General features: G+C 37.0%; 1 protein-coding gene across 5 annotated transcripts in view; it reads right to left on the bottom strand.

Moving 5' to 3' along the window:
* VTI1A (vesicle transport through interaction with t-SNAREs 1A) overlaps positions 1-26194 on the bottom strand; it is a 259102-nt gene that overhangs the window by 84090 nt on the left and 148818 nt on the right. For 2 of the 5 annotated variants that reach the window (XM_051619867.1, XM_051619869.1), the window contains 2 exons: positions 19684-19754; positions 15177-15238 (listed from right to left, as the gene is read on the bottom strand). In XM_051619867.1, coding sequence (XP_051475827.1) covers positions 15177-15238; positions 19684-19754 — 133 coding nt within the window. Of the gene's footprint in view, positions 1-15165; positions 15239-19683; positions 19755-26194 lie in introns of all 5 variants that reach the window. The other 3 variants (XM_051619870.1, XM_051619871.1, XM_051619868.1) reach the window with 2 other exon arrangements.

Raw genomic sequence — 26194 nt, forward strand, 5'->3', positions numbered from 1 at the left:
CCGTTCCCTCTTTAGGAACAAAACAACCCCAGCAATTACAGGAAAAAGCCAAACTGACATAACTAAACCAAGAAAGCCTTTTATCTATTCACCTCACAAAGTTTTGTTTGTGGTTGTTTTGTTTTGTTTTTTTCCCCAACTACTTCTTAAAGGCTTTGAAAAAAGCATTAGGTGCTCTTTGCAGGCATAACATTTATGACCTTGTTCAACTTCTTCAATATACTTCTTACTAATGCTGGCTGTATTAATGGACTCATCCCAAAAAGCAGTAATACTGAGCTTTCTACTTGGTTTACACAATTAAATGCTAATGCTTCAGTCGTTAACTGTATTCAATCATAATGCTGTATACCATGTTTTGGAGCACAAAGTAAGCAATGTATTCAAAACAAATGCTTCATCAGGTTCCTACCTTTTAGTTTTTGTAAGTAGTTCAGAATGAGAAGCCTAAAAAAAAAATAGCACTTATTGTCACTGGAGAAAGTGCTACAGTAAAGAGCAGCAAACAACTGGTAGCCACAATTATAACCTCCACCCCTATAGCCTTCACAGAGCCTTTGCTGTTGCTGTCTATGTAAGCAGAGCAGAGCTGACTGCTTCAGGGTGAGTTTTCTTGGAAATGTTTACTATAATGAGAGAATTTTCTGTTCTTTTTCTTTTAATCACAACACTGTCCAGTTCTAAGACCTGAATTGATGCAAAACAAAAAAAAAATCCAGATGACATTTCAAGGAATTTAATAATCAGATGCCTCATTGCACTGCCTGGGAGTGTGTTTCACATTATATTAAAATTATTGGCACCCAGTCATGTTACAGCAAAACTAGCTGAGACCATGCTTGGTTACAGCTGTTGCCACAACAGTAGTTATTTGGCAAGTGATGTAAAAGAGGACAAAGTGCTATTGTGAGCTTACACGAAGCTTTTACACATTATGTCTCTAGTTCATAAAGAGGGAGGAAGAAAAGAAAGGCGACCTTTTATTTTTTTCTGGACAACTACACTGTGAATCTAAGTGAAGGTGTTTGTCAAAATACATCAAAACCATCTAGGATTGACAGGCTATGAAAACCACAAAAAGGGATGGACAGGAAGTACAAGACTCCCACAAGAAACGCGACTCCAACGTTGGGAAGGTAAGATGGGAAAAGGCAGAAAAAAAGATAGGGCAAAGAACTCTTGGAAAGCAAATTGGTCCTTTGTCTCCCAGAGGAGCAGCAGATCTCAACTGCAACACTGTGGGAAGCACCAAGAGAAGATCACACTTTGAAGAAGGCCAGTTGTGTTCCCAAGGGATTGTCTGTCACAGGTTGGCTGCTCTTGAAAATCATGTTTATTTCTACTTTGTGAATCCATCCATGTTAAGGAGAGAAGGGTTTTTACCTCTGGATAAAATACTTGCTTCTTTTTTTTCTTTTTATTCCCTTCAGGAAGAAGATGGAGAGACTGCCATACCACACAGATGGTTTCCCATTAAAATAATCAACAACAATGTTGGAACTTTGTTTCTCAAAAGGAGGTTTGTCTCTATGCCCAAGTGAGCCAACAGAGGAAAAATCAGCTGCTACACATTAAGGAAAAAGTAACACATTTGAAACAAAAAAAAAAAAACAAACCCAAAACTAAACAAAAGGAAAGGAAAAAAAGAATCTTCATCCAGTATTTAATTGCAAAAACATGGTGGGAGAGAAAGAGGACTCGAGAGAAACCTCAGGATTTCTTGCATCTGAAGCAGCCATTTTAAAAATGTATGACAGAAATGCTTAAGCGTCGGTTGGTGAAGAAGTGTCCTCAATCTTTTAAATTAATATACAGACTCTGATGGTTCTTTTTCCACAGCACAATGTTACCCTAAGCTCCTCCTCCCATCTAGTCAAGCTCTAGTGGTGACCCAGCATTTGTTCTGATGTCCATGGTATGGAGACCCGTATTCTGTATTAATCCAAAATGAAAAATTTAGATAACAGAAAACAGCCAAAGAGCTGACTTACGTTGTCTATGTAAAAGTCAGCACTTTCTATAAAACTCTACCACCATGGAGTATCCAAGACGCAAAACTGATTTCCTCTCGTAAGAACGAGATATCTCGGATGTGTTGGCTTTTGCCAAAGGCTGATTTGAATGGTAGTCACAAGAATATAATATGTATCAACTGGTCTTACTGTGACCAAAAAATTATAGAAAAGCAGGACTGGATTATTTATTAAATTCCTTCTAATACCAGTTATTAGCACATCCCATGCAAGTAGTATAATCATAGCACTTGTTTAATTTTAAAATGTGGGACAACACTAGAAAGTATTAAAATATTTTTCCCCTTCTTCCTTTTCATTCCCCCCTTATTTTTTAACTATTACCCTGCAGTGGGGAATCACACTATACGTACATGAAAACTCCAAAGTGAAACTGAATATAAACAGAAAATGACTGATCTCATTTCACTGAGCAAGAGGGATGAAGGCCAGCAAGGAAATAAATTGCTGTAAGGGTGGGATGTTAAGCAAATATTTACACAATTTTCCAGTTTTTATCAAACATAAAATATAATCTAATAATCATCTAAGGAATGTTTTGAGAACATTTTCCCTTAAGTATTACTCAACATTTAGACATGGATGATCAAAAAGTAGAGACCCACTCCCACCAAGCATACAGCAATATTTATCTCAAGCTCTCCCTACTAGGAAAGATTACAAGGATTAGGTTTCAAGCTTGTGCAATTGTCTTTAGACAAACACAACAATATGCAATAAACTACTATTCCCCAGATGACTTTAGAAAAAAAATATAAAAATCAACACACTAATGTCAATCTAGACTGAAATAAAAGAAGAGCCAAATAAGTAACAACACAGGACAGAGTTCCCCTTGAAAGATGCATTAACATGGAAGCCATCAGACCAGGGATGGTGGCTTTCTATGTCAGGGGGCATTCTCTGAGGCCACTTCTTAACTTCCTCCTCACAAAGGAGTTAATTCCTTTAAATGATGATTACATACTCTCAAGGTTTGGAACAAAGAAAGCAGGGTACAGTGGGTCTCAAACTAAAGTCAGTCTCAGAACTCAACAGTTTAGAGCAGAGGTTTAATAGTCCTCCCAACTAGTCTCTCCATTATGCAGGTCAGCCACAATAATAATTTCCTATGAAACCTGTGTTTAACTAGGTCAGTGGAGCAAGAAGACAAAACAGAAACTCCACGGTAAGCTAGTCTCTACATCTGTAAAGAAGAGTTTTTCTTTGATATCTTGTGCACCTGCTCCTCCTCTCAGATTCAGAGAACAAGGATTTGGGCACAAACACTTCCACTGATTTCAATCAACAGAACTATAAGCATACAAAAATCACTGACCAAAACAGAGCACAACAGCTTTGAAGCACTCCCTTTTCTTTGAGTTCAGTCAACATTCTCTACTCCACCTATGTGTTGTCTATTTACAGTGTGCATCTCTGCGACAAATCCCTATTTCCTTAGTTGTCTGCAAAGTATCTGCAACACTGCTAATATGGTTTATGGAGTTTATTATAAAAAAATTCTACAATAGGCTTAGCATCTTACAAGTGTTTCATATAATTCCAAATACTCCATCTTACTCCAAAGAAGACACTGGCAATTTATTAAGTAACAACTACTTGTGAGGAATTCCTGTTTCAAGAATTACAAATGGTTCACCTAATTTGATATAATTTGATGGAACTGGCATGTGGGAGCTTAATTCTCCCACTGCTTGCTGCTAGAGCTTGAATAATTTATCAATAATTCAAAGATGACCATTGAAATGATGACCAGCCAAGTGCACCAGCACAAGAGGAGTTCTACAAAGAATACACTTCATGAAGAGGCATCAACACCAGCTATCACATTTAAACTTAATTTTACCATAGCTTTCAACATGTGTCTGCTACACAAACTGTTTAACTAACTTCACAGCTAAAAGCAACATCATGTCACTGGATGTTTCAACAAAATGCAATTGAAATCCACATTTTTATTTTCTCCTTGATCAGAAGTTGCACAGCAAAATATTAGAATTTCAAAGGCTCAATAGTATAGTTTTGGTCATGAAGTTACCACAGATTTTTTATGCCTTCTTGATTATCTTCATGGCTTTACCTATCCACACTCTGTAACAAACTGTTTCTTTTTATTTCCCCAAAGAGAAGAGGTGATGGTGCTAAAGATAATTTTGGCCAGTGGAAGTGACTACATTTACCACTGAATCTACATATCTCTCCTCCACACTTTCTTTGAACAAGTGTAGGAGCAGTGCTGTGATCCTAAGTCATAAAACATTACATTTGTAGCGATATGCTTCCTCTTTGAGGAACCCTAAAGTACTTAACAAACGTTTGTAAAGTACTGATTGTTTGCAGGTTGACAGTAGCCAGCAATAATATATCTCAGTCCACAGCAAGCTATAAGAACAGCATTTCTGACAGGAGCAGTAAGGAGCCATGCTCAGTTGTCTGAGCCAGCACATCAAGTTGAACATTACTGCTCTTCTATATACACTTAATCTCCATGTCTCCAGGGATGCATCAATTCTATTTGTTGAACCAACCCCAATACTCTTTTCTGTCTGCAACACACCAAACCTGTCACCCAAGGAAAGATGAGCCTGTCACCTGTAGCCCTCAAAATTATATTATCTGAAGAAGACAACAAAGAATTGATACCTCCTCTTTCTGATATCTACATTTACTAGTTAAGGAGGATCAGGTACATACTTGGTAAAGGATTGTTCTGGGAAATCAGACACTCCACACCCCTTGAGTATGAATTCTTCCCATACTTCTCTTTCACCCTTTTAAAATCCATTTAAGCCATGACTCCCAATCAGGACAGGCACTGCTACCAGTTACTCCATCATTCACAAACTCTCATCAGGTTGTCATGTGAGGACCATGCACACATTAATTAAGGGCATTTGCTCTTGGAATGCTTTTCTGAGATATGGAACATTATTCTCATTTTAGAGATGCACAGAAACAGATGTGTCCATGGTTACCCAAGATATATCCAGGACAAAGCTAGGATTCCAACTAGCTAGGATTAGTAGTCAAGTTTCTGATTGTTGTTCCTGAATTGGTACAGGGAAAAAAATCTCAACACCTTTATAAGATTATGAACAAGTTAGTTACACAATATCTCAAAATCAGAAGGCAATGCAGCATGAAGCATATGGAAACATGTCAATGCTTAATACTCAAATTACATGAAATACAGATATGAAAAGACTATAAAAGGGGCACTTACAGCTGATTCTTATTTTTTTTATTAAAAACTTTTAAAGCATGAAAATACTGTATATTTTGAAAACATATATAATGGTTCATAGAATGAGATGTTCTCTTCACTCATACACTTGAATACACTTTATCTCTAAAATGCATGAATGCATGAAAATGCCCTAGCACAAAAAAAACTCATTTCATCCCGCCCCAGATTAAAATAAAGAATAATATCATTAGCTTGCCTTTGAAAGCTAAGTCCTCACATTTGTAACACTAAATGGAATGTGAACCCACATCTTTTGAGTACAGACTTTGTTACTGAGCATATATTAATTGTCTCTGAGTATAGCGTCATTATGGAAGAACAGAAACCAACATGAAAATCTATAAATATTTTCCTGCTTGTTTTTTATACAAGTGCATACAACAAAAAACAACTAAAATCTCACCCTGACAGATACTCTGCTGTTTTAAAAGATGATCTCAAACTGAGCCAAAGAACTGGCATTCCCAGAGCTCCACCTTTATTAGCACACCCAAAGCTGCAGAGCTGCTGGGCTCAAGACCACTCTTCCAGCCTTGCTGACCTGCAAACTCCCTCTCAGCCATACACTTCCACAAGTCCTTCCCCTTTGCTGTCTATTGGCAATGTCAGTCAGGCCTTCACCTGGTGATAACCCAACTATATTTCTTCATAAAACACCATGAGAAATGAGACCGAGCCCTCCAAGAAATACCTTAAATTCCAGGCATTTTAAGTACAGGCTGTGAAGTAATACAATAAGATGAACATTACTGTTTTAATATAGGGTCGTATGATCTTCCACCTCCTTAAAAATGTGCTAACAAACAACATTTTACTTATAAGTGAATTTTTAATGCATTTTGGTGACTATTTTTTTTCTGCTTACCGAGGATACTTTGGTGAAATTGAAATATCAAGCAATTTCCTTTGTCTCTAGCACAAATGCACCGCTTGAATAAGAATTGGTATCGTTGTTGCTGGTTTATTCTGAAATTGCTAAAAATAATATAAAATAAAATTGACTGTGAGAGAAAGCAATTCTTGTCTCCAAAGTCTGGAAATCACTGAACCTTCTCATATTTAATAATTCAGACTGACTCCTCTAAATTTTGTCCAGGAAAATAAGATGGCCTTTATATTCCAAAGATGTTTTCACAAAAGTCTGCAGTACTGGATTTTCTATGCAGAGTGATTATGAAACCCCCTTTTGTTCTCATGACTTCATGATGTATATCTATAACTCTTTCTTGTTTGTGAAGATAAGACCAGCCTTGTCTCTCTAAATGCAATTTCAAAGGAAGATTCACAGTTGTTTGACTTTTGATCTGTGTGGCAACTAGCTTGACCACCTGCGCTGGGTTTGAGCAGTTACTGAGCTTGCTTTGTACCATCTTATGAACACAGCAAGCCTTTTAAACCAGAATGAGCTGATGTGTGAATACACCAATTTACAATGTAAATGCAGGGTCCAACAATATGGGCATCTTTAATGACCGAATGTGTAAAGTGCATATATTGTTTACTGATTATATCATTAAATAAAACAGATGGCTCATATTCTCCATCCACCTACAGTGGATTAAAACACAATGGTGTAATAGTCTGGTAAACTGGTAATATGAAACATTGCTTTGTACTGGTGTAGTAGTATAAATAGCTGCTCACAAATGAGGTACAAAGCCCCACTGCCACTAAGAGTAATTAGCTCAAGGCTGTACTGAAAGAATGCTACCTTCACAATCAACACGTGCGTGCCATTCACACCAAAAACTGCGTTTGAAAAAATACAGGGGTGACAGAAAGCAGCAAGAAGTTTCTCGGCATGGATAAAGGAGACCAGATGCTTCCAACATCTAGGCAAGACCAGGCACACTTAGAACCATGTTTCTAAAACAAATTCCTATTTAAATGCATTATTTGTGGCCACAATAAGCATGCCAGAGAATCATACAGCTTTTTTTTTTTTTTGCTTGCACAAGCATTTTTATCAGGAGGAAGGCAGGGAGGTAGTGCAAAACTAATTTTAAGATGTAATTTTTCTTCTCAAATAAAAATTATCTGTTAGTGTTGTAATCTTAAACTATCAGCAGATCTACTAAATAAGACAAGATGAAACCTTTGCTCTAACTTGCAAATGTTACAAAAATCCTTCTGGGTTACAGCTTAGTTAATATAGCAAAGTCCAAGCTAAACAAAATTTCTTAGGTAATAAATGCTACATAGTGAGATCCCGCAAGCTAAGCCATGTTAACATTCATGGAAAAATGTTCATATTTGCAGAAGGCATATAGGTCAGAGAAAAATTCTTCTGCTATGTTTTTAAACTGGAGAGTACTGATAGCACTTACTAGTCTAATAAGCTGTAGTTCCTGACTATTCATATTTGCTAAGTTTTCAAGTCTTCAAAAAAACAAATTAATGGATTAAAAAATATTATTAAAAAATCTGAGTTAGAATCTGGATTCTAAGACTGAAGGTGCATTAACACTGAAAATTTATGACTTTGTCTGAAACAAGCAGGTTGCTTGTTTATATTATTCTAGACATTTCTGAAACAACTTAATGATTTTCAAGTGATTACTTTAGAACTACACATCTACTGTAGAGAACATAAATCTCACTGTTTATGGTAAAATTGTTCTCTATCTTTCCCATTTTGCTGTTTCCACAGGCTTTTCTCTGCCTTCTTGATTAGGTTCATGTCTGCCATATTACTTAAAGAACCAGCCTAAGTTAGCATATTTTCATCCTCCCTATCACCAAGTAGACTAAACAGTCTCTCATGGTAAGACCACACTTTCTTGCTCATGACTTTGTCTTTCTTCAGATGCTCAGCAGTTTTGCTATGTGCGAACATTTCTACTGCAGAGTTTTAAAGGTACAATACAACATAATTGTGTGCTACCCAAGGATATAAATTCTCCCTCAGTTATGGCCTTGTCCCACAGCAGCACTAATTTATCTGCAACAAAGTCTTAAATTACCCTGGTTTTCCCTAGCTGTTGATTTCTCACAGTCAATTTATGACAATCATTGTAAAACTACAACAACAAAAACACACTCCCTCCCCAAACAAACTTGGCTCAACCCAAAAGATGTCCTCATTCAACATTAGGGCTACGGATGAGCAAACTACTCACATGAGCATGACTTGCAAGTTCAGGTCTTGGATTTTGTGGTAGAACTTGAGTAACTGACTTGAACAAAAATTGTGTTCAGCAAATCCCAAGTTCTCCTTTTCCCCAGTTGGTCACTTAATCTCTTATGTCTGTTGAGCACAGGCAAAACTGTAACCTGCTGCTATGAGCCAGATTGAAAATGATCTAATCTAAAAGATTAGCTAATAAGGACAAGTTGCTGTTATCACAGCAGTTTGAAATCAGTTTGATGACTTCATTGTTTTCTTAAGGATAAAGCCCTTGGTGTGTGATCAGAATAATGATGGAAAGCTGAATTAATTTTGCTTTTATTAAAAGCCGACAATTTCAATCAAGTGTAGCAGAAGTGCCAGGTGCTACTGGAAATCATACTCAGAATGCACAAAAGAGCTTCTTTACCTGATAAAGATTTACTAAGCTTCTGCACAGACCTGACAGAAGATCAGGCAAAACAATTCCCATTACCACCATTTGTTTCCAAATACTAGATCTGTCCAAAATGCTGTTGTGTCTGTGGATAAAGGTGGGAAAAATAAAGTTCTGATGTTTGACAACATGACTGCTTTTGTCTTAAAATGTTTAGAAGTGCCACAAGAAAAGTTAAATGTCTGTATTTTCTTGATCTTGAGTTTCAAATGTTACTTTTAGTCAGCTTAGTATACAGTCTAGTTTTAGTCCAGATATGCAACCTCATGAGAATGAACTTCCAAGCTGATTCTATTTTTTTTTTCATGTTAAATTTATGAATTAAAATGAAATAGCCCATGTAGCAAGGTATTGTGCAGATCTGCGATCAGAAAATGTTACACTTAGGAATTTATGGTTTAAGTACCCTGTAGTAAATGGAATGTGTAAAATTTGGCATCTATTGTTCCTGTGACAGTTACAGTGTGAGTGATGTCAAGAACAACATGATCCTTAATTTACTACTGGCCTTAAGGAGTTTGACTTCACTGATTCCTGAAGAGTTGTCTCCAATTATTTCAGCAATTATGAACGTCAGCTTTTGCTAACGGGTTCCCTACTTCACCCTGCTTCACATAAACAATTTAGCCAGATGCAAAATATTTTCCTACCTTCACTATTCCTGAATATCATGTCAGCAAGAACTCATCCAACTGGAAACTCCTTGTAACTACTGCAAGAAAGCACTGCACTGATTATACTGATACAAGACATGCCTTCTCATGAAAGCATGTCATGGGACATCTATTGTGCTTCAGACATGACAACACTGACTATGAAATGCCTTTTGTTTCACTCATGACACTGTGAACCTTTTGAGGCTCTAGCTGCTTAATGGTAGTCAACATATCTCAATACAGAGAACAAGCACAAAGGGCTACATGATATTTAACCTATTATGATGCTTTACATTCTTGGTACATGCAGTCTAGGACTAGCTTGGATAATTATCCATTGAGATCCTGCTTTCCTGCAGAAACACAACTGTGCTTTAGATAATACTCTTTCCAGCTGTTCAGCTGGACACAAGTAGAGAGAATGGGGGCAAACGAGACAGTAATTCCAGGTGATAGAAAAGAGAGAATGGAGAGGAGAGAACAAAGGCCATTGTACATTTTTAAAAGGAGCAAAAAAAAAGAGAATTAGAAATATGGTCTGAAGACTGCTGAGAGCAGTCCTCAGAATGGATGTACTGTAGGCAGCTTAAAACATGGATAAAGCCTTCCAACAACCTGAAAAATTAAACAATTCTACAATATAAATGCTTCTATCTCAATAAATGAAGGACACATCCTTCTAAGATTGTCTAGGTGCAAGGAGAATAGAACACTGACTTATTTTATCCTATTCACTTAAGTTATTAGAAAGTAAAGATCAATCATGATGGTCCTTTTCTTTTCCAGGTTTCAAGTAAACTTAACTTCATATAATTTAGGTTGTTGGAGCAGAAGGTTTGCAAAGGGTTAGGTGGCATTAAACTAATCATAGCTATATGCTTGCAAGGTTGACATTGGTCCCATTCCGTGAGGCATTCAGTGCCTTCAGTATATAGCTTGGAATTTTCCATGTACGCTTGCTGCTGTAGCTATGGTGGTTATACAGCAGCTCAAAAGATTTCTGCACCTTCTATGATGCATGAACTGAAGAGTATTTCTAACACTGAATGAAAGAAAAGTAAGATTTTTCAAAAGCATTTTGGAAACAACACACAGAACACTGTCCAAGCAAGATGAGCAAGGTTTATAAAACAGCTCTGAATTGATTACTAAAAAAAAAAGAAATACACCTTACAGACATTAGATTACATCACACCTAAACTGAGAACAGGGAACCCACAGAGTCCCATCCTATTTTAAAATTCTTGCTGTTGAGACCTAGAGGTACATCTCCTGTTTTTTTTCCTTGGACTCCTAATGATGAAGAATGTTTACCTTTGGGAATTTTGCTGACACTACATGTATGTTTTCCAGATGTTTTGTACATCACTTCAACAAAGAAACATTTCTTTTTAAAGTCAGAGACAAAGAGAGGAATGATCAGGTACTAATTAATGACCAGGTTTAAGCTGGAATTACAAGTATGATCCTTCTCCAAAGATTATCTTGTGTTTAACAGCACCACAAAGTTTAACAGTTTCCTTCTGAAAAGATTTAAGAATTCATAATAAGTAAAGATTAGGTGCATATTAAAACATAAACATGTAAAATATTATAAGAATCAACTATATTAAATGCTTAAAAGTCAGGAAATTTAAAAAAAAAAAGTTCTTACAGTGACAGTAACAAGCACTAAAATACCCTATGTGTCTTTTTTGGTTTCCATTCATCAACAAAAGTGTTAAGGACAGGGTTTGCTCTGCAATTGGCCTTGAGCAAGGAGCACAATAAAAACTGTCTTGTCCTACGAGATGACCTGGACTTACTTAGGGCAAGAGGTTGGATCAGATGACCTCTGGAGGTCCATTTCACCCTAAATTGTCCTACCATTCTATGAAATGTTGAATAATAACTATAAGGTCTGGACTATCCTGGAATTCAGAAGTACAAGGAAGTTTGACTAGGAGTGATGCTAGAAAGAGGACTACTGGAATTTTCCTGGAAAGAAGAGTGAAGAAGCTTGACTGCAACTAACATGGAGGGGAAGGCCTTCCATTTCTGATTGCAGTCACGTTGGTCATGAAGCTGTTGGCAAATCACACAACTTATCACCTGAGAGCTGGGCACGTACTGCTTCATGGCCATCAGCTGAAAGTAGTGTCTCTGTCCTGTCGGAAATCAAGTTTTAAAAGTCTCTCTTGCAAGAGTTTTTGGCATAAAAAACTCCTGGTGAACCAGACAGAAGAAAAAGTTGTTATGGAGCACAGTAGCTATTTCTTTAAATATTTTTCTGCAGTGTGGAGGGGAGTAGGTAGAATGTGTCTGCTAATTGGATAAAGATTCAATCTGCTGAATTTTTTGTCTGGTTTTAGGTTTGTTTGCTTCCCAGTGGGTCATGTGTGGGTTGGAGCCTTTCAAATTTCTTTTCTTAAAGACTTTTCTAGGCTATTGGCTTAGGATATGGGCAAAAGACTGAAGATCTTTCAGAGCATGCTCTTTTCTGCAAGGGATAGATGTCTGAGATGACAATATTGCAGATGACTGCAGAAGTTTCCTTATGTTAGAAGCTATTATTTGAAAATTCGGTACCTGAAACTACACTGAGCTGCTGTTATGCATAGCCTCACAGTTTTAAAGGAGTCACTGAAACATGTCAGGATGTCCAGAGCTATACATTCATGTAAAAGGAAATGATGTTTTGACATTATCTGCATGCTGATAGTACTCTAATAACAATGCCACAAAGGGAACATCCAAGTATAGTGTAATCACAGTAGGTTTAATTATAGAAAAAAAAAAGAAAAAGAAAAAGAAAAAAAGAGTATAGGCCATTTCAAAGCATCAATATTTAAAAATATCTATTACAAAAATTCCATTACCCAAACACCCAAAATACTGGAAGACAACAAATTCCAATAGGTCAGGCTGGCTACCTTAAGTTGCTAGAGCAGCAAGCTGGGATCAGAACACCTGTCCCTGTTATGCCACTGACTCCCTCAGTGAGCTTCAGCAACTTACCAAACACATTCCTGCTTTAATTTCCCACCTCCAGAACATTTTATGCACAAATACATGGCCAGAGAATTTAGGTCATTGAAAGGGAGTAATTTAGCCCTCTGGCTTTCTAATTATCTAATCACTTAATATATTTGGCCAGATTCAGAATAGATGCTCCTTTGCCTTTCTCAGACAGTAAAAATCTAAATAGGCAATAATTTGATGCACAGGGTGTTAGCTTGGCATACAACTTTGAGCATACCAGCAAGTACATATTCTGGGAGCAGCTACTAAGTTGAGCAATGTTTGGTTTAACATTACCTTCTCCATATAATAATGATATGAAGAATACTTCTCCAGCATTTTTCTTTAGTTGTTCCAGTAATTAACTGAAACATTGTGTGGTATGTACTGTTGTTTGCAGAAATGAAGACACAACTGCCAATCTGTGCTAATTATTTTCCTTACACTTGTATTTATGTAATGTGTGCTGCCTTCTTGGGATCTGTATTTTATGATTATTCCTGTGGCTAAACAGTGTTGGGATGATCCTGAGGCAGGGATAATGCTCGACCCTTCTACCCAAGAGGCATAAACAAATTAAATTCACCATAGGTCTATCTATTATTATGTGGTTTTAAATAAAAACCTGAGAATATTCTACTGCAAACTGCATCTAGGCAGAGGCATTGCTTTTGGCACATTGGCCTGAACTGAGTTTAAGTCCTAACCTGCCTTTCATCCAGACAGGTGACTCAGCTCAGCACTTTTGTTGAAGAGAAAGGAAATCCAGTCCCTTTCTGACACACAGAAATATGCCATCTTGGTGTCCGAATACATGATCCTTTTGTCTGAAAAGAAGAGCCCAAGTATATTTCAGAAAGATCATATTTTTCATTTGGCTTAGGGAACACTTATAAACTAGGACTGTGATTCCCAAACACAAAAAACAAAGCACACGTTCTTGTTTCGGCTTCTCCAAAATACTTGCAAATGTATTCAAACACAAGATGAGGAGATACTTTTTACTGAAAATAACTGACTATTGGGTGCTGCAAAAAAGGCTGAGGTACCTCAAGCATAAACATGGAAAGAATACATTGGTTTAGAAACCCATAAATCCTTATTTGAATCTGCCAACCTGAAAGCCAAGTAAAGCCCGAAAAAACTATTTTTCCTAAATGCTATGTCTGATTAAGCCATACTATTAAATGACAGCTGAACTTTAACATTAATATGATATTATTTAAATAACTGCATGATTTTTTTTTTTTACACTAAAATGATGAATGATTTTTGGACAGCTCAATTGACATAAAGCAAGAAATCCCTTTAATGAGATTTGACAAAATGGAGACATATGCAGAATATTCGTTACAGCTCATGTCGCAGAGCCCTTCCTGGGGAGACTTGGGTTTGGTTGTGTCTTTTCTTTCGTTTTTTTTATAGTTTATTTTGATTGTCTACAGGCACTGAACCATCTCTTTCAATTGCCATTTCCTTTCTCCATGGATTTTGAATTTAGCTTGTGTCATTTACATATTACTTCTAATCAGAGAATTTTATATGTTACAGTTTGGAGGTGGAATTGTAAGAAATTTGCAGAATGAAGGCAGGAGGTTCAGTCATTTTAACCTTTGTCAACTGTGTATACAAGGAGCTAAGAAAGATATTTTTCTGAGGAGACTTACAAAGAAATGAAGCTTGTACTAAAGAACAACTTCTTAAATTCTGGTTTTGATCTTTTCCAAGCCAAGTGACAAATCAATAACTCTGCTAAAACTTCCTCTTCTATTTTTTTTTCTTCTTTTTAATAAGCAAATTACATTAAGCAAATATGCAACATAAAAGCCCGTAAGAAGGGTAATTTAATACCGAACACTTCAGAGGATGCTCTAAACTACTTTAAAACTGTATTTTCATAGCACCCAGCATCACCTGTTAGAGGGATGCTTTTCTTCTTCAGGAAGCTGAATATATACAGAAATATGGACAACACAGAGAAGCTCAGGTGCTGTTTCACTGGGTGAAGAACACATATCTAGAGATGGCACTAATTCAAAAAAGCTGTCTGGGAAGGTACTAATGTAAATTTTAGGTGACTAGTAATCATGGGGTAACTCTCACCCAGCAGCCCAACATAGATTTTTAGGATGTTGCAAATTTATCCTTCCTTTGATCCTGGGGACAACCTCTTAACACTGAAAGCACAGAAGAAACATGCTAAAACCTCAAGGTTTGACAATGTGTCTGCCATATCTATTTAGGCATCTATTCTCCCTGTGTAAATTTATGGTTGTCCCAAAATATTTACAAACTTTCTCACATAATATCTAACTCTCACATAATACCTAACCCAAAATAATTAAGAAAAACAGGAAAACATAAACAAAAAGCTTAATTTTAGAACACTCATACCAACCCCCCCCCACAAAATACAAAGACACAAAGATGAGAAATGACTGAGCAAGGGGGAATCCCTTAGGCTACAGAAAACTTTCTATAGCTGTGATGAAGCCTCCTTTCTAACCACGCTTGCTTTACTACCAGCATTCATTCAAAAACATTCTATGTAGCAGACTGTGAAAAAACAAGTCAGGTATGTCAGCAAAATGCTGAGGTTGAATTGAAATGAAAAGTAAAGGCATGGAGGGAGAGAGTTAAAAGAGAAAGAGCAGTAATGTCCCTACCTTGGCCTTACCTTCGCAACATTCCCGTCAAAATCCTGGAACTCTTCCCAAGGTTTGCATCTGTTTCTCTAAGCTGGGGAGAAAAGAGGCCCATTAAAGGCAAAAGGTTCAAGTACTCCATTCTGTAAAAAGGACAAGTATTTCTACTGTCAGTTGAGTCGCTCGACTCTCCCAACAATAAACCCTCCTGTAAGAAAGGCACAAAAGTTCTGAAATTTAAAAACATTTTGTCCAGTTGTCACATGAAGGTGGAAAATCATGGAATATAAGACATTGAGGTAACAAAGCTGAACCATAATTAAGTGCAAAAGCTTTACAAATAAAGGGTCGCAGGTAGAAGCTATGTAAATTGGTATCCATAATTCACAGTGATGTGTGTATGTGTATTGGTTATGTATATTACTGAAGGCATCAAGGGATGAAGAGGCAGCCATGCACTGTGTTCCTGATGTTTTATGAAAAGAAAAGCAAACCTATTCTTCTTGCACTGTTTTTCAAAGACAGTGGTTTAAACAAAAAAACACAATACAAATTCTTTTACTAATTCTGTGTAAACAAAATATGCCCATACTGTCCCTTAAATACAAAAAACTTGTACTGACCTTACAGCAGCCACCATTGGGTGGATGCCCAAATACTTTGTGAACAGTATATAATAATTACATAAGGCACAGCAGTATAATATATATATATATATTTGCACATAAGGATCACTCACTCATTCACTGAAAACAGCATTTTTGTAGTTTATTAGGACTCAGGAAACTTGCATTTACAGCTAAACTTAATTAGCTGACTTACTCTACAGCTCTCAAAAATCTTGCAAAAGAGGTGAAAGCACAGCTGAATAAAAGATGAAATTGGGGAGACAAAAAGAAAAGCTACGAAATAAATGAACTTCATCTTTAAAAAGAGCAATTACTTCTATTACTCTTTAAAGGGATTAAAACCTCCCATCTTATTTTTGTGTTTACTAGTGTCCCACAAAATGAGAGTCTAGAAATGAAGGGTCCTCTCCTTTTGCCTCTACTGCTACTGGTACCTAGAGGAGAGACACATTTTGACTTTTTAGAGATCTTGGAACCAGAGGGACATCAAAATCTACTGTAAAGGATAAGGTAATAATTGTCAGTTATGAAATAGTAGGGACCACTGTTTCCAACATGCCTGGAAACACAGCTGTGCGTACATACATAAAAACATTCTTCTCTTTATTAAAGCTGAATATTTACCTCTTCATTATCAAATTAGACAGAAAGGATTACCTGACTCATTGACTTCTTACTAAAGAAACTTGGTTGTGGAAGACAAAATGCATCCTGTGTTATAAATCCATCAAAACAGTAACACTGCCAAGAAAAGCGGCAGTCTTCCAATAGCAAATCACCTTCACCATAACAAACCACTATTATATCTTGAATATATGCATAGCAGCAATATTAAAACCTGTTTCTATTTTGGAGCCCAATACTGTAAATATTTGTTACCAGATGTAATGGTTATTACTGAAATCAGCAGTTGCAATCAATGACACACAACCTTTTTGCATAAATGTCCTCCTTGTTCTTGTAAAAGGTATTAAGAAAATACCAAGTAACAGCTGGGACTGGATAACACCAATCAAGATTTGCTCTTAGCAATACTGTATTTAGTGGGAAGGTTTATACTGACTCTCAGATCTCTTTAATTATGTGCTGTGATGGAAAAAAAGATCAGCATTATATTCCAGGGAGGCCATTCCCTCCTTTTTTCCTTATTCATCTAGACAATTCAAGCTCCAGAAAAGCAGAATAGCCCAGTCTGACACTAGTAACAGAAGAAAAAACGTCACAATAATTTTTTAAAGGCTCATTAAAAAGGCAGTTTTTTATCTATGCTAGAAGGGAATCTGAAGTACAAATGTATACTTTACATTGTTCTTTTATTATTCATAAAGATGCATTTAACACTTGGGGCTTCTCCTCCCTTTTCACAGAAAAGTAGCTCTCTCCTTTTTACCATTATATGTTTGATCCTAACTTCCCTCTCTTGCTGCAGGATTCTACCTGACAGCTAGAATCAGCACTGATAGTTAGGAAGGGGATGCTGAATCTTAGAGGCTTGATAAACTCCTCCAAGCAAGATGACCTCTTATTTTTATGGTAATAAAAAAACCACAAGATAAGCAAAAGGAATGTTAACAGGGAAACAAACATGTACACAAATGGTTGGAAGATCTCTAGCCACCTCCCAAGAGAACACTAATAAAACACCTTTTCTTCCTGCACTGGCAGAAAAAACAACAAGAGTTTCAAACCATGTTTGTTCTTATTCAAAACTGAAGTATTTGATATAGTACTTCCATCATTTCTTTACTAGTACCACTGCAGAAGGCAAAAAATGGGCAGCCTGAAAAATGTGTTAAATGGCAGGTGGCACTTCCTTGCTTCACAGAACTGCTGTAGTGAAAACATTTTTAAATATGCTTTGGTATTACCAATGGCAAATCCACACAGTGTTTAAGAAAGCTGTTTCAAAATAGTATTAAGAAATATAATGAGAAAAGAAGGAAAATGAACAAGATGCTGACATTGATATCTTGTATGCCTTTAAGACACATGTTAACTTTAGATTTTCCTAAAGAAAGTTGCATCTTTTAGAATCCTGTATAGCCCAGTTAACCTATCTCACTCATAGCAGAGATTTCATCCCTCCTCTTTGGCTTAGAAAAAAAAGTTTTACTCTACAGACAGGAAAACTCATGTGAGTACATTTAACCAAACTACAGGTACACTAAGTAGTCTAAACTGTACTCATCTTGCTAATTTTCACAACATTGAATTGCTACAAATTGACTATCACACTCAAGTTGATACTTGACTTTCAGAAGACAAGTTTGTTCCCTGATTGATAAGATATTAACGTCATGTATTCAATAAAAGGCTACAGAGCATCCTTTGTCCTGGTCTTTAAAAAATCTCCAGAAAATGGAAAACTTGCCAAGCTACCCCAGATCATCCCTGACTGTACATCTGAGTTTACTGACAGCTGGAACATGTCCACTCTTGTGGCTGCACTAGAGAAATTCCCTGAATTCTAATCCTAAAAAAAAATATTTCAAGTGGCATATGATAAAAACTTGGAATTTGAGATTGTACATTTATGACAGGAGGTCTTTCAGTGCACTGTGGTCGGTTATACTTTCCTAGAACACCCCTATTTTTATTCTTGCTCCTTGCAGCTTACAGGTTTTGCCATTCAAGAAATTTGCTCTTCAGGTGGAAAGCACAGCAAAGCAAAAGTTATGTTACAAACCACGTGTAAGAGTCATCAAAACTACATTCCCTTTTTCTCCTTTCTGAGGATTTTTAGGATCAGCAGGAAGGGATACACGGTATTCATCTCCATTGCCTAGGTGTTACTTGTCTGGCTAGAAACAGAAAAGCATCTCAGACTCAGCAGTCATTAGGGATGTGAGGAGTGGAGGTGAAATAAGAAACAATGTTGCCTGAGCACAAAGCTCACAATCCTTAGGTACAGTTAATGATTTAGTTATACTTAATGTTTTAAAGTAGCTAATGCCCAGGACTTCAGAAAGGAACTGGTACAGCTGTCAGAAAATGCCTCATTAAAGCTGTCACATGAGATTTTACTAATCAAAGCTATGCAGGTAAAGAAACTCCCTGGGACAGATAAGGGAGTTGTGGTAATTGCCTTTGGTCAGCTAAAGGAGGACAGAGCTTTGGCAAAATGGGACACTCAGGCATGTATCTGATAGACATGTCATGGACAAGTGGCAGGTGTAGGTTCTGTGGGCAGAAGTCCAAAGCAGGGAGGCAAATTTATTACACTGAAGTTCAGAGAAATTGTTTGCATTGGATGGGATGGGCTTCTGGATACCTTCATTAAACTAAGCAGTAAAGATGATCCTGTGGAGGCAACATAAGCCAAAATGACACAAATACCTTATCTTGACTGCAATGAGAGAGCTGCAGCAATATGTAATAAATCACTATCTGTTCTTTCACACAGGATTGCCTAAGGAGGCAGCTACTAGCAACTGCAGCTACAAGGCTGAACAATTACTAAAAGCTAAATCATTATCATAGAATCACAGAATGGTTTGGGTTGGAAGGGACCTTAAAGATCATCTAGTTCCAATCCCCCTGCATTGGCAGGGACACCTCCACTAGATAAGGTTGCCCCAAGCCCCATCCAACCTGGCCTCGAACACTTCCATGATACTGGACTTGATATCATAGAAAGTCCAAGAAGTCACTGCAATGGACACCTCATAAATCCTTCAAAGGACAGAAAACTGCCTTATCTGTGATGTAACAGAAAGCTTGCTTCCAACAACAGGTCTGGTGACTTCAGTATGACTGCCTGTAGAAGAGGCTTTGCAGGATTTGGCCCATAGAAGACACTTTGTAAGTGATTTGCTGCAGATGGTGAGTACATCTTACGATAGCAGCTGATTTATGTGAAACTAATCAATTTGCCCAAAGCAAATAAAATCCCAAACCAGCAATTACTTACCCTTTCCCGAGCACGTTGGATTTTCTCTCTGTCATGGCTGAGGTTTTCCAGCATCTCCTGTCCAATCTGCTCTGCATTAAAAAAATTAAAATGTAAATCAGAAAAAATATAGCTTGTGACTGTAAGGTCTCAGAATGACAGGTTAGATTGTAGCAATGGCATTTAATACTTATGGTAGTCTAGTCACTCCTCCTAACATCATTATATTAGATTTTATGTTTTTCAAGCAATGTAACACTGAAGAAGTAACAACCAAACCAGAAACTGTCCCCGTGCAGTTGTCTAAGCCTTGGGAATTGACTTTGACTTTTGGTCTGCAAAAAAAGGCAAGAAGACTTTCCGACCTGCTCTAAGTGTTGGGTGTTCATACTTCCCACATGTTTCCTAAGGATTTCCCAAAGGAAGTCAGGAAGCCTTTGCTGAAACACCAGCCATCCATATACCTCTAAAGATACGGAGAAGTCTTGTGAGAAGAAAATCACTCTGTGCCTCTCAGCATCTACCACTGATGCTTAAATAAAAGCCATTTCAGGCTAAACCCAGTTACTGCTGTCTGTTTTGCTCAGTCATGGACTATTTCTGGCAAGCTTAGAAACAAGCTGTAATGGAGCTCCAGACATTTTTAATAGCAGATATATACATTAATCTATTGTCATCACTGTTTGTTTACACAGGGGCTGTTTGCTTCCACAGCTTATGCTGAACCAAAGGCTGCAAACTTGTAGTGGAAAGGCCTCAAGATATGGTACAAAGACAACATGAGATGCCAAAACTTTACTCTTCAAACAGCTTCAGTCAAGTGCTCCTCTAAAAATGAAATATTAGCAGCAAGTATAAAGAAGAGATTTTAATCTTCAAAGCTCTATAGAAACATTAAGAAACCCTCCCTGTATTTCCCTGAAGGAGAAAAATAAGTTAAATCATTCCCATTTTACAGATGGGGAAACAGACACAAGGAGCTGAGCAGCTGTATCTTGCCTCAGGACACACAGCACGTGTGAGAAACCAGCATTTCTGTGTGTGTTTATTTAGGCTACTTAGCCAGCTTGCCAGAGATATGCACCAAAACTGAATAAAACTACAAAAATGTGTTGTTTTTTTTCCATAAACAACAAAAATTATGCCTTGCTTTTGTCCCAGTGAAGGAGTGGGATCTTAAAATATCATTATTTAAGGAACCTCAGGAAAATGAATCATTAAAACTATGTTAGTGGAGCAAACATAACTATTCTTACTTCTTTTAATAGATGCAGTCCACTTTCAGGCAACAATCCAAAGCAGAATCACCTCAAACTTTAAACATTTGAGACAAGCAATTTTTTTTTCCCCCTAAATGCATTTAACACAAGGTACACACTCTGCCAGATAATGTCTAAGGAAATTCATTACACATATATTTCTCTATCTGTTGCCAAATACAGCACAAGTAAGATAAATATTTCCTCAGATATCTGACCACAAATTGACATCCTCATTATGCTATCTTGTCCCTCTTGGCTTGCTGCTCTTTACTTTTAGCTGTATATACAATGCCTCCCAAAGGTGAAATGTGGTAAGATATGTGGTTATGGAGTTTAAAAAGCTGTAAGGTGCAGTACAGCTGCATAAATGGTAGCCTAAGAAAGCTGTTCAAGACAGAGCTTTGCCTATGTTAGCATGTCAAAGGACTTCCTGGATGAAACTATACTGAGCTTATTCCCCATCAAAGCACTCAAAACACTGTAACGCTCAAAGAGATACATGCATTCAATGTAACCTGGAGGAGAAAAAGCAAAATCCCTTAAAAATAGAGAAGAATAAATGAACAAATTACCAACCAAGTAGCACAAAGTGGAGTGATAACAAATATTCATTGGTAAAAAAAAAAATTATGCATATGTTTGCACAGACATAAAGGAGTGTGAGGGGCAAATTTTCCTTCAAAGGAATAACTATAAAGTAAATGGCTAAAATGGTTTGGTATTTCACAAACAAAGCTCAAAAATATCTTTATAGGAAACAGCTCTATTTTTATTACACCAATTTTAAGCAAGTTACTGTGGTTTGGGTTTTTTTGTTTGGTTGGTTTGGGTTTTTTTTTCATCTTCCTGTCACTGGCAAGTTCATACTCTCAGCTTTTTATAATGATTGAGTTTATTTTTGAACCATCAATATGACAGCAGCATCAACTGTAAGTGAGGGTAAAACACCGTCACTTTGACGAATAGTGTATTTTCTTCTCATTGTCGATGACTGAAGACATCAATAAATAAGGAAGGAGAGCATGTCAGCCAGAATATCACAGAATGAATTGTTGATATGACACTTAGGGATTAAACCTTCAGCCATGAAGTTCAACTTAGCAGAGGGCTCTGAGAACTGAGGTAGTTGCGTTTCTACCCAGCAGCCTCTCTAGATAAATAATTGGATGGATCATCAATTTTACAGGAGCAGCTTTACTCTACATGCACTTTAGTTGATGATCTTTGGCCTTTTTTGGGCTAAAATAACAACATAAGTTGAACAAAGAGACATAACGGAGATAACATAATCTCACCATAAGTTTGCAAACACAAATTGACACCTTCAACTACAGATCCTCTTCATATCCCTGTTCTACTAAAAAAATTCACTGATGACAGCCAAACTTGATTTTTAGTTGGAGGGTCAAGACAGTCAAACAAAAAAAATTAATAAATAAAGAAAATATAGACTTATATGATGACATGTCTTCTCACTGGGTTTGCAACTGACATTGCCTGGGACTGGAAAAAAGGTAACATTAGCCCACAATACAGATAATTGCAAGCTTTGTATCATTGCTATCTGCTTGCAATAATTTTTCAGGTTTTCCAACAACTCTGATGTTTTCCTGTCAGTTAAAACCTTCATCCCTGTGGCAGATTCATGGTTTTAGTGCAACAGTTCTGTATAGATCTTTCCAGACTACTTATAATGCAAATCATTGACGATGCTAGTACAGTTATGTGAAAAGGTCAGGTTTTAAGATATACTGTAGTGCAGATGCACAAATTAAGACCAATAGAAAAACCTGAAGGGTGTTGTGTGTTGCCAGGAACCGTGTTATTTCCATAGAATCTTAACAACCTCAATTATTTAGGGATTATCCCATCCTTTTAGTCTGTATGTATGGACAATGTTTAATACAGTGCAGACCCAAGTCCTACAAAAGACTATGGTGCTGCCTCTTCTAACTGCAATTCCCAAAGAGAAGCATAAAATTATGTTCTAAAATTGCAGTTAAACTATAAGAAGCAGAAGGGTGAATGCATTTACATCATTATTATCTATGTACTGACAGAGGGCAGGAATATTCGATACAGCAGTTATCTCAGTCTTAAACAATGCTGTGATGAACAGAAAAAATATTCAGAAAAAGTACTTAAGTTAGTATTAACAAGCATCAGCCTTAAAGGGGAAATGCTAAAATTCACAGCTCTAAATGTATTCTGCCTTAAAGGTGTTTGAACAAGGTCTGGGAAAGCAGCCTCTTCAGTGTTGAACATTTTAATAATGTTACGTTGTAGGTCCAACACAAATAGTGCCTGGTTCTATGAGACTGTGTTAAGCAAAAAAAAAAAAAAAAAAAAAAAGAATATTTCTTATCCTAAAACACTGAACCTCATTAGAAGAATGAATATGCTTTCCCCAACTGAAGAAGCCCCACCCCCCAAAAAAAAAAACCACCCAACAAATGCAAACCCGACTTCCCCTTTCATATGTGAAAAAATTGGCACATGGTTTGCTATTTTTATACTGAGATAAGCCCAAAAATACAACGATGAGTTCAAGTGGTGGATTACATTCTGGAATATGCCCTTACTTTGGAATTTCCCTGTAAACTATATGCAGTATTTATTTATATGTACAGATCATAATTAATATATGTTCCACAAAGCTTGATTTCTAATATCTACACACATATCAAGGATGCAAAATTAGTTTTGCTTGACTGGTTTTTCTTTTCCTTATTTTGCCTCCAGCCATTTAAGCATTTATTTACTTTATCAGCTAAACTGATTTTGAAAGAGCTTCTTCTAATCAATAATACTTTTTTTCCTTAAGAATAACTAATATATTTACTCAAGAGACAGGAATGATACAGAATGAGCCTCTCCAGGCTTTTGGATAAACAAACATGCATTTTTTTGAACTTTGAAGACAGAGCCCTCATCTTGCTCTTCACATGAAAAGTAAAATAATCCAACATGGTTTATACAGCACTTTTCCTCTCCAAATGTACCCAGGGTATGTGCCTTTCATAAGAGGCAGCAGATATTCTGATATGGTTTAAAATATAAAATAATCTAAAAAACTAAAAAACCCAACTAAAAATCTAAAACCCAAGCAAATCATGGAGAGGATGCCTGGAAACATGATTTGCCCAATCTCATCATACATACAATCCATGCACCTGAACTATGTAATTAAAGGTGGAAAACAAGAAACCAATTTGCACTGGGAAAAGCAGATCACGCTAAAAATCAAGATGGTTGATCCACAGAATCATGAAATAAACAAAAAAAAACATTGTGTGTTGTGAGAGAAGGAACCACAGTAGGAATGGAGAACACGTGGAGATCCTCAGCCTGGTGTAGTGAATAAAGGTCAATTGGGGAGCCCAATTCTGTGTTGTCTTTGCACAGAGACATCTTGTCCTCTGAATATGTAGCAAAAGCCTATGGAAGATTTTTGGAGAGGAAATACACTGACACAGGCAGAAACTTAACAAACATATTCAAGGCTAGGACACTTTTTTCCCTAAAAGCCATTTTGGACTGATTCAAAGTTTAGATTTTTGGAGACTAAAAGAGATAAATCATCAGTAGCAGCTTCTGGAGGAAAAAAATGCTAGACAGCATTAAATGTTAGCTGCTCAGAGCTGACAACAGGTAGATTTACAAACTTGGAAAATATATGTTGTAGGAGTTAGAAGAATTCACGGTTGAGTCAAACGCTTTATGCTTCTGACAGCAGAAAGTTAATAAAGGAAGTGATGACATATCTTTAAGTGCAGGGATGCAGGTAAAAGTCCTATAAATTTACAAGTTCACAGTTGATATATTTACTTTGAAAAGCCAATATAATTAGAGACAGAAGGATTTAGATCATTAAAGTTATTAAACGACAAGTGCAGGTTAATACAGATAAATGAAGGAGAAGATAATGGCTATAAGCCAATAGAGAGACAATTTGTAGAGCATTAACAGAACAGTGAACCACGAGAGCTGGTGCTCAAATGTCTCAAGAGTTTGCAACAGAGAAGTCAATCTGCATGCTGTTAAGTGGTAACTTAGCACAATAAAATAAAAATTAGCTACACGCTGTTGGGACTAGTTGGCCACTTCAGCAAATGCCAAACTGGTAGAAAGAGTACTGACAGTCACAGCACACACCGAGGACATCCAACACTTCCAAAGCTGTCAGAAGTTCAGTTGCAAGAGAGGATAAAACAAGTTGCCCAAAGTTACTGTGAAAGTAAAAAAAACACCTAAAAATATCTCCCAATCCTCCAAAGTCCCAGATGTCCACCTAGCTTAAAATACAGTTTTCAAATGAAAAAAGGAAAAGGTCCTTATAAGCTATATGGATGTTCATGAAATAATTTTCATTGGTCAAGAGCAAATGGGGTCTGTTGATCCGAAGGTCAGGAAAACCAGAAAGAAAAACATCCGGAACACCTAATCAGATTTCAAGCTTTGTGCTTTGTTCACAATAAGGAAGAAAAAGATATCTGAGGAGATGTCACATGCCTTTAAGAACAACACCACCCATGGTCCTGGCCTATTCTGTCCTTTCCCAGGGAAAAAAAAAAAAAAAAAGAGGCAGATGAATGAGAAGAAAATAGGAAAAAGGAGAACGAAGCTATATGACAGACCTAGTAACTTCACCTCTAGTAGCCTTTTCTTTTTCTAAGGTTTCATACCTTTCCTGAAATCCTAACTCACATCAATCTGCTGGTATAAAACCACTCATTTCTCACTAACTGATGTATTTTTTTCTGTCTACTTCCATCACCCATCTATCTGAGCTCCCTCAATAACAACCTCACAGCAACATTCACAGGAGGTGGCAGACTTTGATTCTCCTGAGTGCTCGACTACATTGAAGTCCAGCCACTGTTGCAGCCATCCACCAGCTCGGTGATGCTCATCTGCTCCAAACTCCTCCCTTCGCATCTTCTACCCCTCACCTTCCTTCAAAAAAGTTCTAAGGCAAAAGAAACCATTACTTAGTGCATCAATAAGTAAACAACTTGCTACCCCCATTTCAATCACTTAGGAAAGTGAAGTTGGAAACCAACCCTCAGAAGCTTCTTCCCTACTACTTTAAGTGCTGTTACGATGGAAGACGTCCCTGCTTGCCCTGAGCTGTGGTGCAGGGAACGGATGCTGCCTCATTACAGTACTGCCAATCTTTAATTTTTCTGAAAGCAATTTAGCTGGGGAGAGTATTAACAATCTTGATTGCATCTAAATTAAGTTGCAGGAACATACACTCCAAAACTTGA

Source organism: Apus apus, chromosome 4 (genome assembly GCF_020740795.1).
Source record: "Apus apus isolate bApuApu2 chromosome 4, bApuApu2.pri.cur, whole genome shotgun sequence".
NCBI classification, from domain to species: domain Eukaryota; kingdom Metazoa; phylum Chordata; class Aves; order Apodiformes; family Apodidae; genus Apus; species Apus apus.